General features: G+C 40.1%; 1 protein-coding gene across 5 annotated transcripts in view; it reads right to left on the reverse strand.

The window, feature by feature from the left end:
• iqsec1b (IQ motif and Sec7 domain ArfGEF 1b) overlaps positions 1-13914 on the reverse strand; it is a 171515-nt gene that overhangs the window by 18002 nt on the left and 139599 nt on the right. The window contains exon 1 of one of the 5 annotated variants that reach the window (XM_046381619.1): positions 5505-8062. The exons of the other annotated variants lie outside the window; for them this stretch is intronic. Coding sequence (XP_046237575.1) covers positions 5505-5569 — 65 coding nt within the window. The 5' untranslated portion in view covers positions 5570-8062. Of the gene's footprint in view, positions 1-5504; positions 8063-13914 lie in introns of those variants that run through there. 5 annotated transcript variants of the gene reach the window in all.

Here is a 13914-nt window from a genome sequence, read left to right on the forward strand (position 1 = left end):
AGAGAATTTATAGCAGCAGTCTTAGTGCTGCCTGTCTATTTATACGTTCCCTTCACTATTCGGAAAATACTGCAAGTCATTCTAAACTACACCACTGTATCTTGAGTAGAAGAAATTAAAAGTCTATGAATAAATTATGAATACCACAGAACCAACACAAAGCATGACAAACACTTAAATCCATATGTCATTATCTGATGTTAGCAGCTCAATCTTTCAGCGAAAACAAAGTGACACAAAGCCAAGAGTAATTAAAGCATGTCAAGCAGTGCCTCTAATATTAAGGTCAATAAGGATCTTTGTCTGCTCACAGCAACCCAGGCACCAACCAGGATAGTTGACTGAATAAACACTGGTGTTGTTAAGCAATGACTTGTCGTGCCACACTGGGCTGCAACAGCTAAATATCAACCACAGATCTGTTCACTTCCTCCACACCTCTTAGACTGTTGTGATTACCTGAGAGGGCTAAATGTGCTGTGCTCTGGAGCTTGAGCACAGCTCAATAATTACTACTTTGAGGAATCAAAGCTGTTTTACTGGAAGACAAAAACAGAAACCTATTTTATTATTTTTAAATTAATGAAATAACAAGCTGTCCCTCTCCAGAGACAATGCAGTTTTGCCTTTTTCCTTATACAGAGGCAGAACTGGATGCCAAAATAGGATGACTAAAATGCATTTTATACAGTATATTTAAATTAAATGCCTTAGAAGCCAGCTCAGCAAGCAAAGAGGGATTGCTGACATGAGAACAAGAAAGGTATTGGGATATACACTGAAGTGAATGCATGCTGTCCTCACACATTCTGAGCACAATACTTCTGTAGACAGTATTCAGTCAACTTCAAGCAGACATGAAAACATACTTTACTTTCTGTTCATTGAGTGTACACAGCAGTACCTTACAATGCCACTTCTCAGAAAGCAGCAAACGGGCCTATTGCCTGTGTACCGTCTGACCTTGTATCAACAGCACAGTCATTCTGAGACTGTCTCCAATTCATCAAACAAACCCAGGTGACACTATTATGTAGTTATGGGCCAAGACATTAAATGACAGCTGATTTCCTGAACTTCACCTTGCCAATGACAATCTGTGGTAGAAATATGAGTTTTTCCACATTGAAGCAACCATTTTCTTAGCAAAATACGATCGATATCATTTCATTTTGTTTGTAACAAGCTGATGGATGAAGTAGAAAGGCTCTGAACAAGGACACCCATCTGGAGGCATCTATCACTGCTGTCAAATACCTCAAACTCTGTGGGGGAATGTGTCAAGGTTAGACAATAAAGGCTAAAATAAAAGCTTTAACAGGAAGGCGATCTGATGCTGTAAATATGCAGTACATACAAAGTGAGATGAGTAGTAGTAAACATCATTAGCCTGTGAAAACACAGTTCCAGAGAATATCATTTAAAAATGTGTATATTCGGTCTACATCAGCAGTGAGCAATCAGGCAGTGAGAAAATACTGATGCCACATTTCATTTTATATTTTTGATGATGAATGAACGAGAACACTTGAATGAGAATGCTAGCAAAATCAAGACCAATGCTGGTGGTAAAGGTCCCTCCAAGAGAACAGGGAATAACAGAAGAAAAATGTTATGTTCTTCAAATTTACATATTTTTTTTCCCACAGACTTTTACAAAATCTATGATTTTTATCTGCCAGTAGCAAAGGATAGAGAGTTTTAAATGCTGCAGAGATTATAAAGGAAAAACAGACTGTCAGCTGCTAACTGACAAACGTTGAGTTTTAGAAAATACACTGCTTCTTATTTTTGGGGACAGAATTGACGGTAAACAATGATAAGTATTCTGACATGTATTCTGGGAGTCAAATTAAAATTAAAGTAGGAAAAAGAGTTGTGACACAGCAGTAGCAGCAGGCTGGTGGTGGTCTGTATTGTCCTCTGACACTGTGACACAAGACTGTGGATGTTTGTATTGTGGTTTCAGCTTCAGTTTCTTAATCATTACACCCCCAATTCTGGCAAATGAGAAGAGAAGAGAAGGCCAACACCTCATTAAGGTCTGTGAGTGAAGCATGAAGCAAGAACCAGGAGGCCGTTAGCTTAGCTGCACCTGGTTAAGAAGCATAAAGCATAAACTATTTTGTATTGTTTTAACATTTTATCTTGTGAACAAATCAAACAGAGGAGATAGAATTGAAGAATTGAAATTTGGAGAAAGCTTGGTTAGCTGCTTTCAGTCTTTATATAAAGTTTCATTCCAATCCACTCAGGGCTGGAATTCAGTTAAAATTGTCTTTTGTCTTTTGACCAAGACTGTGACCTTTGCCAAATCTTAACCAAGTAGTTTTTGTGACTGAAAGTAACATTACCTTAACCATCAGATCAGAAGACAACAATTTCTGACAAATTTGGCACTAACAAAGGATATCCTCATATGAGTTGCAAGGCCACTAAATTTGCTTGATTCTAGACGACTTGTGCCTTTTCAGTAAAGTCACAGTGAGGTAGGCTAAGGGTCCTCAGTCATGGGATAACACCTCTAATTAGAGAAAATGTCTTCTCTCTCCAGGCTAGACTCGTGCAAAAACCCTCTCTGCATCTTCAGTTTCCTCTTCATGCATACTCAATGCATTTTTAATTCCAAAAGACAAATCTAATCAGACAGAGACAGTCCTTTAATTATACTGAAGGGTGGGTTGTAATATGTCTGCTCTAGCAGAGGATGTCTAATTGGAAATATCCATTTGTTTAGATGGAAGAGAAGCTTAGCATGCTTGAAAATGTGGCATTCATCTCAAAGTAAGAGTAGGCAGACGCTTCTAGGAACTCAGACTGAAAGCATGACAGCGTTCAGACATGTTTATGCCTCCACTTAGCTGGTTTTGTTGCATTAGTGTCACTGAAAAACATGTTCGGCTCTTTGTAAGAAAGAACCATGCAATGTGTTTTAAAGCTCAAAAAACAAAGACAAACAGCTTCTCTAAAACAAGAAATGTTGATTGAGAACAAATATTTCTGCAAAATATAAAATAAACTTTACAATTTCAATATGTATGAAGCCTCTTTCTTCCTGCGGCACAGAGTCAGAGTCACCCCAGCAGTCATAGCATTACGGAACCAATTCCTGACTATCTTGTTAGACCCATCGACCAACTGAGAGACTTCTACAGTCAGCATTCATCCAGCATTAAAATTAATATCCTCCCCCTGAAAAATACTATCTGAAAGCAGGGGCAAATTGGATAAAAAGAGTAGAGGAGGAGAAATGAGTCCAAAGTTCTTAGAATATGTCAAGACAAGTGGAACCTCATTCTGAAAAAACTCGGAGTCATCCTCATGTGGATAGAAAATCAATTTGCTCCCTTTTAATGTGATGAAATGTCATCTCAAAATCAGAATAAAAGGGGTCTTTTTTTGACTTGTCACAGTACCACAACAGCAGACTGCAAAGGCTTCCATCACAGTTTTCCATGTGATGACACAGATCATGGACAGAAAATGACCCAAACTGCTCACCAGGAACGCACAGTTGGTATGCTGCTTGACGGGCATCCATTAAAAACACTAACCCCATATCAATTCCTACTCACACAATTCCTACTCACACAAAAAACTTGTGAAGTGACTGCAATGATGAAGTACATCCAATCATTGCTAACGAGCATCTTGCAGGGTTAAAGTAGCTGGTTGCAGTCACTGGAATTAAGCCCCCCCCCAAGAAAAATGACAAATGTACAAACTTATATGCCTAATGCAATGTACAACCACAGCTACATTCAAAGAAATCTTGTGCCACTTTCATCAAGGATGGGATTATTTTGTCATCATCTGAAAGGCTTTTTGAATTTTGAAACTACTTAAAGGGATTTTTACTGCACACACATGCACTTTATATTTTTACATATAATACCTCCATAATCTGGGGGAATTTCACATTGAACAATAATTATGTATCATTTCTGAGAGCGTAAGAAGAGAGCGATCACACAAAGAATAATTTAATTTGTGTTATCAAAAGTCTGGTCTGCACTAAATGCTATTGTACAACAGTAACCTCTCTCACTTATTTATGATTGCTTGGCCTCCCTGCCCTACACTGACGCTGGCTCATAGCGTTTCTCTTCGCTTCTCAACATCACCGTTCTCTGCGCTCTTCAGCTTCATAGGCAGATACATTTTAAGGAGGAACCACTTCAATATAAACTATTAAATAAAACCTATGGTGGAGGCATGTGGTGGGACTTCCATTAACGCTTCAAGCAGGCATCACATTTGTCTTAACTCAAGCTGATGGAGTGCTCTGGTATGCGACAGTTTGAGCAGAATGGAGGGCTGGAATAGGTCACTTCTGCTCACTGCTCACTAGGGAAATATAGAAGCACAGGGAAACAGCAAGAATGTCCATTCTTTTCAAACTCCACAACCATAGCCTGTAGGACAGGCTTTCCTTTAAAACTGTGTTTTAAGGAGAAACTCTGCAGTTTCCCAGCTCAAGCCAGAACTACTTGTAAGTGACTTGAGTGACTACTGGAGTTGACAGATCTCCTCCAGAACACACAAGTCTTTATACAGCTGTTTTCACAAGCCGTGGAGTAGTACCTGTGATATGTAAATTATTTTGGCATGAAAAACTGGTGGACTGCCCCTTTATATTTCACCTCTATCTGCCATTTTGAGGTTGCCATTAGACAAAGGTGCCAGACATGGTTTGTAAATGTTTGTTTGCATTACACCCACATAAAAAGGTGTGCACCTCACCTTTTCTCTTGAGTTAGGTAGATTAAATTATTCAGTTCAAAAACCCATGCAGTTAGGCAGCACCCCACGACAGTGCGTAAACTGCTAGCGATAACATTTTAATGATGTGTTTGTCGTATGGATGGATGGATCCAGCGAAGATGTGAGGACAGCTCTGGTGTCAACACCTCCACTGGAGACGCCCTCATTGTGCTACTGAGTGGCTTCTTCAAGTGGAGTCTTCTCACTGTGTCACTCCACATTGATAAATTAATTACTACAATCTGCTACACACACACACACACAAAACCTGCCTCTTCTGTTTTTCCTTGTTTCGCTATGTATTTGCACTGACATTGTTGCATGTTTTTCACAAGTAACTTAGTTAACTTATTTGAAGATGAAGTGAGAGGGCGCTGGATACAGAACTGTAAAATATGACTCAGCTGCATTCACTACTGGCTCATCAGTGAAGCACTAATTTTGCTGCAACACAAATGAAGCAAACCTTATTTATACAGAGTGTTCCATGTGTACACAAAACCCACAACATTAAAGGCATTTCATCTAATAAAGAACAAAAGCAAGTTTGTAGGACTTTAATCTCGGTTAAGTCTGGTAGCACTCCCCGAATAAAGGGCTGACTATTAGTGAAATGTATCACGAGACAAATCCAGAACCAAATCAGATAGTAAGCACATATCAAGCAACTATGAAGAAAAGTATTAAGTATCCACTTCTACACACTGCATCAACATGCACACACTCAATGTTAAGCTTACCAACTGTCTGATTCCAGCTCCAGTAAGGACTGAGTCCTGTCAGAGGCACACTGCAGACACCACATGTCGCCCTCTGAGTCCCTATACCAGATCCATCACCACCCTGCTCCCTGTTTCTCCATCCCTGGGTTCAATGTAACTTTGCAGAACTAACTGTGCAGCTTCACTCTTGGACACCTCTCTAGCTCTGGCCTTCCTTCAGAGCCTTACGAGGAGGGGCAGGAAGAAGGAGGGAATTCCTCCAGAGGAAACTGGGTCGTGTGGCAGCAGGAGCACTGGTGCCCCACAGATGAGGAGGGTCTTAAACAGGAAGGGGCAACAAGTAAGAAGTAAAAATGGAAGAGAGAGAGAGAGAGAGCAAACACTGGTGGTGACAGCATTAGACGAGCTTTATTATTAGCAAGAGAATCTGGGTGGCAAAGATGAAGCCCGGGGAAGTCCCTGGATATATCGTTTTAGCTGCTGTGCCTGTGACGGTACAGCAGCAGTAATGTGAGCTCCACCACAATACAACTGTTCCCAAACTTCAGCTTCATATGGAAGACATATACAGTAACTGATAATCCCTACTTTACAGTTGCTGATCAAAGGTCTAAAAAGAGTGTTTAAAACAATACCATCACTAACACAATCTTCTGATAGACAATACAGAACAAGCAACAGCTGCTTGTCCAGTTGACCCGAGCTATTCTCTAAACAAACAGCCAAGTTAATAGGGAATGTTTGACTCACGGCCCCTCCCATCTCTTTGCTGATGTTTAAGGTAATTTCCCCCACTCCTATTCCCATGCCTCAGCCCAAAAAATGAACAGTGAGGGGCCTATCCATTTCCGTATAATGACATCATTACCCAAACAACAGGCGTGTATCAAGTGGCCCAAAGATTTTATCAAACCAAGGCAACCATGCAGTGGTGAGTACTGAGATAACTAATAGCTTTGGTTTGGGGAGAGATCTGCCAAGACTGTAAGGCCCACAAAATGTCCTGTGATCCAGTACTGTAACCTACATCTTCTGTGCTTCAAGACAGCAAATTCTTAATGACTCTTTATAATGAGGAAAACAAGCAAAACGTTTCCCACATGATGAAGGTTCACATAAAGTGCAGCACAGAACAACACTGAGAATGCAGAGTTCATTACCGTTAATTACGAAGAGAGTAGAGATGATCTCTCAGAGGACAAAAGTGGACAAAAATTCCCTGACACTCCTTTCTGGTGGTGCAACAGTCATGGAGCTCAGGGAGATCTCAACTAGTGCCAGAAAACCTGATCTCTGTAAGACCAAAAGAGGAAAACAGCTAAAGAGAAAAGCCAAACTGAGCTCGAAGTGACGCATACACCTGAATAAGACCTGAACCTGTGCAATCAAATGTGGATTTAGGTTGAAGCAGACACTAATTTAAACACTCAGCCCAGCCCAGTACCATCTGAGCCAGTTGGTTCCCTTTAGCATTAATGATGGCTGTGAAGGTAAAGCTGCAGCAGTTAACACCCACTACATCTGCTTGAATGCAGACACGGATAGTTTGAGACAGCTGCTTTTGATCAGACCTTGGGTTATTTTTGTCCCTGTCATCTCTATCTTCACAGTAAGCAGCCAGACTGTACAGCCTTTGGAAGAGAAATGGTTATACCTTGCACATGAGTCTGAATCTGTGCCATATGCTAAAAGGGGAAGCACACGTGAACATACCATGGCTCTGAGACACATTTGAAATCATTCATGGATTCAGCTGGGATTGTTACATTTTCTAAAAAATAAAAATGAAATAGGAAGCCTTAGTTGCTCCAATAGCAGGGACAGCTTGACCAGTAGAAAACTACCAGTTACCAGAGATATTGTCAGAAGATGGTATTGTACACAACTGTAGAAGCAAAACTGGAAATGTATTAAGATTTATATTGGTCTGATTTAATTTGTTAATGATAACAACCTGCCCAATAGTCCAAGTTTTCTTATGGGTAGGTCAGCATTTTGGGTAATATGCTGTTAGCTTTTCTGCAGAGTTAGATAAGAAGATTAAAAAAATGGAGGTGGAACCTGGCGGTGATTAGCCTAGCTTAGCATTTAGACTGGAAACAGACAGCTAACTGACAAAATACACCTTATGAGCACCTCTGATGCTTACCAGTTAAGATAGATAGATAGATGACTTTGTTCATCCCTGAGGGGAAATTAGCATAAATATGCTGTATTTGGTTGTTTGAACAGAAATGTGAAAATAATTTGTGGTTTTAGGGGGAATTATATGCTGTGACTATTTCCAAACAAACAACAGTTTAGCAATTCTTCCAGTACTTCTGTCTTGCCTCTGCTTGGCCTGTTAAAGTGTGGATCTACAAATTTTTTATTCAAACTGTAATTTTTAATTTTCAAATTGGTTGACAGTCTTTTCACATACCGCCCAAACAAATTGCAACCACCTGTATAGTATATATGTAATACATTTACATACAATACATACTTACATGACGAGAAGAACCAAATGATACTTCACTTGCACAAATTCTCTATTAGAGTCGCCATAATATCAGATTCACCACATGATTATTGTGGCCAGAATATAACAATATAATCTTGCTATCAGTCAAGATAATATGAGTTTTAGTAAATGACTTATACACAAAATATGATTTTAGGGAGTTGGAGAGAGTTTTGTTTTATGGCAAGAGACAACTGGTATTACTTAATTCAATTCAGTTTATTTATATAGCGCCAATTCACAACAAAAGTTATCTCATGCCACTTTCCAATTAGAGCAGGTCTAGACCAAACTCTTTAATTATTGCATTACCACTACTTACTATGGCAAAGTCAGAACAGAAAGAAATAGAAATGATTTAAGAAGGCTGGATTATTTACGCAATGTTACCATGCCTGTATTATTAACATGATACCAGTATTTACATTTTTTTAAATCAAGGTATATCAGGACACCCCAAACTCTCAACATGACCTTTATTCATGTACGATTGCGAAGATGTTGACATGACATTTTTATTTAACAACGAGATGACATTTTTAGTAAAATTACATCCACTTCACATTTAAAGGTCTTCTCTGTAGGATTTAGAGGCGTCTCAGGTTGGAACCAACTGAACACCACTCATTTCACCCTTCTCTTTTCAAGTGTGTAGGACACTTTATGGTTGCTTCTAAAAATGTGAAAGGCCCTCTCTTGAGCCAGTGTTTGGTTTGGTAAACTTGAACCTCAATGAGCTACCCAAGGAGGATTTTTCTTCATCATCGAGCACAGATATTGATGTATTTTACTCACATGACACTTGCTGTATGTTATCCATACCAGATACTTATCTCAGTATTTTGATTATTATTGTATTTCTGCCAATGGATCCCTCTAAATCCCACACACTAGACCTTGAAAGAAAACACTTCACTTCCGAATTCATAAAACAGCTGGTCCTTCTTACTTTGACAGTAGGTTTACAGGCAGACAACTGAACGCCGGATGGCTCTTTTAAGGGCCTGTGCTACAGACACACCTGTCACACTCTTTCTAGACTTCAGAGAGGAGACAGCAGGAGTATTAATCCCTACTTCGGATACAGCTTCTCTGCAGGCTGGACAAAGAGTGTCACAGCTCCAGTCCAACTCCACCCTCCTCCTACACAGCCCCCTAACTTCTGTCTACTATGTCCTAATGTCTCCATTCCTTCCTCCTGCATTAAGGGTGACAACGTGCCACTCCCACAGCAGTGATCTGTTTCACATATTGCATGAGACTGGTTCTCATCCAGCAGGGACAAAAATAGAATCATTGACAGACACTGCATTTTCTGCTTCACTTGGTAAGTAAATTGACCAGCCTGTGTGAAGGGGGCACCTGGAGACAAATGTGTCTGCACATCCACCTCCCCAGATGTTATGGCTGAAAGCAACAGCAGAGGTGATTAGACGCACAAGGAATTAGCTGAGATTTGGGGACATTTTCAACACGGAGCTCAGACAAAACTGTAGTCTGAAGTTACCAAACAGGCTGCACCTTGTACCTGTACTGAGAGTTTGCTCCACTTGATGAGACACAATCAGTATGCAATCTATACCGTAGTGTTGAAACATTTGCTTATTAAGCAAAATGCAAAACAGCAGTTTTATATAATATATATTTGACCTGCTTCTTTTTACAACGCACTTCAACTTAATTATTAGCTAAAACCTAACGAATAAAATCATGTAAGCTATTTAAACAATCACTTGTAGTGCAGTCATAAATGCTATTTTCCATTACCCTATGCTGACTTGGAACAAACTTTAGCATGTTTTCACAAGCGCTTCTATGTCTCACCAACAACATGTCAGCACATTTATAATTATCTCCTGTGTAAGCACCATGTCCTGTTTACAGACACTGGGGAATAAGTTCATTTTGACACAAAAACAAAGATCCAGGCAGCGACAGCCCTCATGTACTGGCCAGCCTCCAACTGCATCACCCACACCCCAAAGTGAGTGTGGTCCAGGCCTGGCCCAACAGGCTGACTATGTCTCTGGCTGTCTGCTGTAAAGCTGTTTGGCTCAGCCTTAGCCCTGTAATCCCTGAGCTCAAAACCCATCAACGCGTGGCCTTCGGAGGGAGGAGGTGTCCCTGCCCTCTCGGCCTCAAGCCTCTCCACCAGAGGGAGGGAGGGAGAGAGAGAGAGAGAGGATTAATTTAACTAACCACTGACTCCCATGATGCACATGCATGTTGCTCCTGGCCAGTGTAGCAAACATATAAGATACACCATCCATTGCTTACTTAAAGACAAACACCAATTGCATGCAAGCTTCTATAGATTTGTGCAGCCATTAAATGCAATCTTAAAGACATGCAATAAAAAGGCAGGAAGCTGCAGAGTCAGGAGCTGGCAGATGAAAACACAGTCAATATTATGTTGATGACCATATGGCACTGAATCTGTTCAATGTTTATGCTCCGCTGTGGTAGTCCCTCTGACCAGAGCGCAGTTATTTAGCTTATCTCTATTAATCCGCCTGCTGCAACTCTTCCTCCATCCTGTTCCTGTGCTGACTATAGTCTCTTGTGCCAAACCAACATTAAGCCACAGCACTGTAGTGAGATGGGAATACTGAGCAACCACAGATGGTTGCTGATGCTGGTGGCTGATGCTGGTTAAATGGACAGTCCCAGTCATTACACTGGGGCCTTTTTTCGTAGTTTAGTTTATCATTTCTATCAGGTATGACATCATTATAACCACTTGAGGGAACTTAGTGATTGCTACAACTGAGCCTGACGAGTTAAAAAAAAAAACACAAGCAGTCAGAGGACAAGACAGAAAAGAAGCCAGATTATCTAAACCACAGGGTAAAACTGAAAGTGAGAGCACATGTATTGTCAATAAAAATCCCTTTACAACAACAGAAAAACAAGGTATTAACAGTGATGAATCATACTTAGGTTTGTGCAGGGTTCACCATGCTTAAATTTAAGACTTTTGAGACCTTTTTACTGTCACTAAGAACTCATAAACCACGTTAAAAAAAAATTATAATAATTTAACACCCATTTTATTGCCAAAGCGTGAAAAGTATGAAAAAAAACATCAGAGATAAATAGGACTGGAAATTTTAATTTGTTGACATTTATGTCACATCTTTGTTGCTACTTTGTGCCAATATGCAGAATTGCTGTCCGTCAGAGGAGCTGTCAATGACATTAGGTGGAGGTGTTTAGGTCTAGGTCATACCTGGCGTTTTTCAGTACTACTAGTACTTCATTTACAGCTAGTTTTCACCAAAATGGACACTTTGCCTTTAGTTTCTGGCTAGCTAGCACTAGTAGCAGTGCTTGTGCTGTTGGCAGAGGAGCACTGCTTACGCTAAGAAGTATGCATGGCAATGAAATATGATAAAATATATGTGAATACATATATTTAAATAGAAGAACTCTTTTTTGGAGATGTTACACTTTAATACCAACGCTTAATAATCTTACCATTCATTTTCTTTTTGTTTAGCTAACCTGATGGTTTGTTTCAAACCTTTCTGATTGTGCGACTAACTTGTTACTAGTAATGCCAATGCCAGTGCCAACACTGAATGGTATCCAAAATGACTAAAAAAGTTGTAATAAACCAGGTTTATTACAGGTAATCCAAACAGATTTAATCTTAGCCACAGAAAATCAGGTATAGGTCTGCTTCCCACTGAAACATCACTCAGTGTCATCCACTGGAATAAATCCTTAAATGGTGCTCTGTTGAACTTTCTGTATTTGTGCCACAGCACAGGGCTGAGCTTTTATCATCAATTCCTATCATCAGTGTTTGTTATGGTGCAGACAATCAGAGCTACCCCGATGCTATCTGATGATTCAAGACAGGAAGCATTTTTCAGATGTCCTCCAAAGATAATGAACGTGACACTGCATCATCAGCCAGCTCAGAAATTCCAACAAACAGAGATCCTGTCCACAAAACACTCTGTAACAGACAGATTTTAGTCTACCAAGTAATGTCTTTGCCTCACACAAGATACACAACAGATCCTGACATGTTTAGTTTGCACTGAAAACAGATAAGAGCCTCGCAGTGACGTAGACCTGAGGCACTGGTGGATGAGCTGTTGCTTCATTAGTATTCATAAACATTTTGCTATTCCAGGAAGAGCAGCCTGACTGAGCGTGCTCAGACTATGTCTGAGAATGGCTGGACACTGGCTATGTGTGAAGGAGGAGAAGACAAAACACAAACACAGAGGAGAATGGAAAAGATAAGACAGGTTAAACTCAGCTCTCTGCAACAGTGAGGAACACACCGTTCATAACATGCAGCGTAACACTAAAGCCTAAATACCACTTCATCATCACTCTCTAGTTCTACTTCCTCTCTAGTTCTTTGCTGCTTGCTGCTTTTTAACAAACTCAGGATTTTATTAACATTCACAATGCAATTGCACTTAATTATAAGTTGGGACGCTGTGAAAACAAAAACTGCTAATCCTTTCAGACATATACTTAATTGAAAATAGCAAATACAATATATTTAATGTTTTACCTCATTAAATTCATTGATCTTTGTAAATATATGCTTATTCTGAATTTGATGCTGACTATAAGAGTCAGTGTGACAGTGTGACTAACACATTGTTAGTTCTTTCCTGTCCTTCCATTGCACTGAATTCTCCAAGCATGAGAAACTGCTTTACATCAACATCCACATCTAATACCTATAAAACCTTTGTTGCACTGATTTTGTCTGCATTCCTCACAATAACGAAGCATGGTCATATCACTGCGATTTGAATTGTGTGATCAGCACTAAAATTTTAGCTTACAACTAAAAATTCTGCTCTAATGAAACAAACAGTGTAAACCACTAGAATAGTCACTAAGAGGCTGAGGTGGTGGTTACTTGCAGGGGTTACATTTATCAGACAGAACTATCGCAACTTTGCACATTTGCAGGAAATATGCTTTTTTGCATTTATTATTATTAGGTTTTGATGGGATTTTTTCATATCAAGAATCAAAGTTTGTGGGCCATGTAGAGCGGCATTTAACAAATATTCCGAACCTGACTCAATGCACTTTTACTGCGCCCGTCTTTATTAAGTTGTTTTTTTTGTCCCTAGCACCAGGTGCACCAAACTATTTGTGCGAATTTTAGGTGGAGTGAACAACTTTGCTGCCAAGTTTTAATTCCCCTAAATATTCCACACACTTCTGCAGAAACTGTGTCCCTCTGTTCAAACTCTTTCCATCTTCGTGTAGCTGCTACAGCCTGCACGTTTACACCATCTAGAGGGGAAATTAAATTTCAGTTTGGAACTGTCATTTGATAAAACCACTAAATGTTCATACAAGTCAATATTGAACTGGATGTTTCACAAAGATACTAAAGTCATTGCTAAATTTCACTTTTTTGTGACAACAAAAAGCCTGCTTACAACAGCAACATACAACAACTGTCTGATGGACTGATCAGAGAACGACAGGAGAAATGCAGGAAGGCTGAATTCGCTGCCTAACCACCTGCTCTTTCTTACTTCATCTCTCTCTTTTACATCCCTTCCATGCCATCCGTTGCTCATCACTGGCACTGAGTGGGCAGTGCTGCTGCCAAAGTGACTGATGGGCAGTACCCTCTGCTGTCCTGTCTCAGAGCAAGACCATCAAGGCAAAATTATGCAGTCTGCGATCCTAGCTGAGCGGTCACGACAGGCTATGGATCCGTCTGCTGTCCCTGCTGCTTTCAAGGGCATTTTATCCAAGCGAGAGAAAGGAGAGGGGAGCTCAGGGGGGGCAGCTGTACATCATCTGCCGTGAGGCACAGAACTGAAAAACGGACTGAAAAATTGTTATCTACTACATGGGGAAGAGCCAAATCCATGTGGTTTTGGGCCTTACAGCGTGATCCCCAGAATGTCAGAGATAGGACATTAA

The sequence above is a fragment of the Scatophagus argus genome, chromosome 3 (assembly GCF_020382885.2).
Source record: "Scatophagus argus isolate fScaArg1 chromosome 3, fScaArg1.pri, whole genome shotgun sequence".
NCBI classification, from domain to species: domain Eukaryota; kingdom Metazoa; phylum Chordata; class Actinopteri; family Scatophagidae; genus Scatophagus; species Scatophagus argus.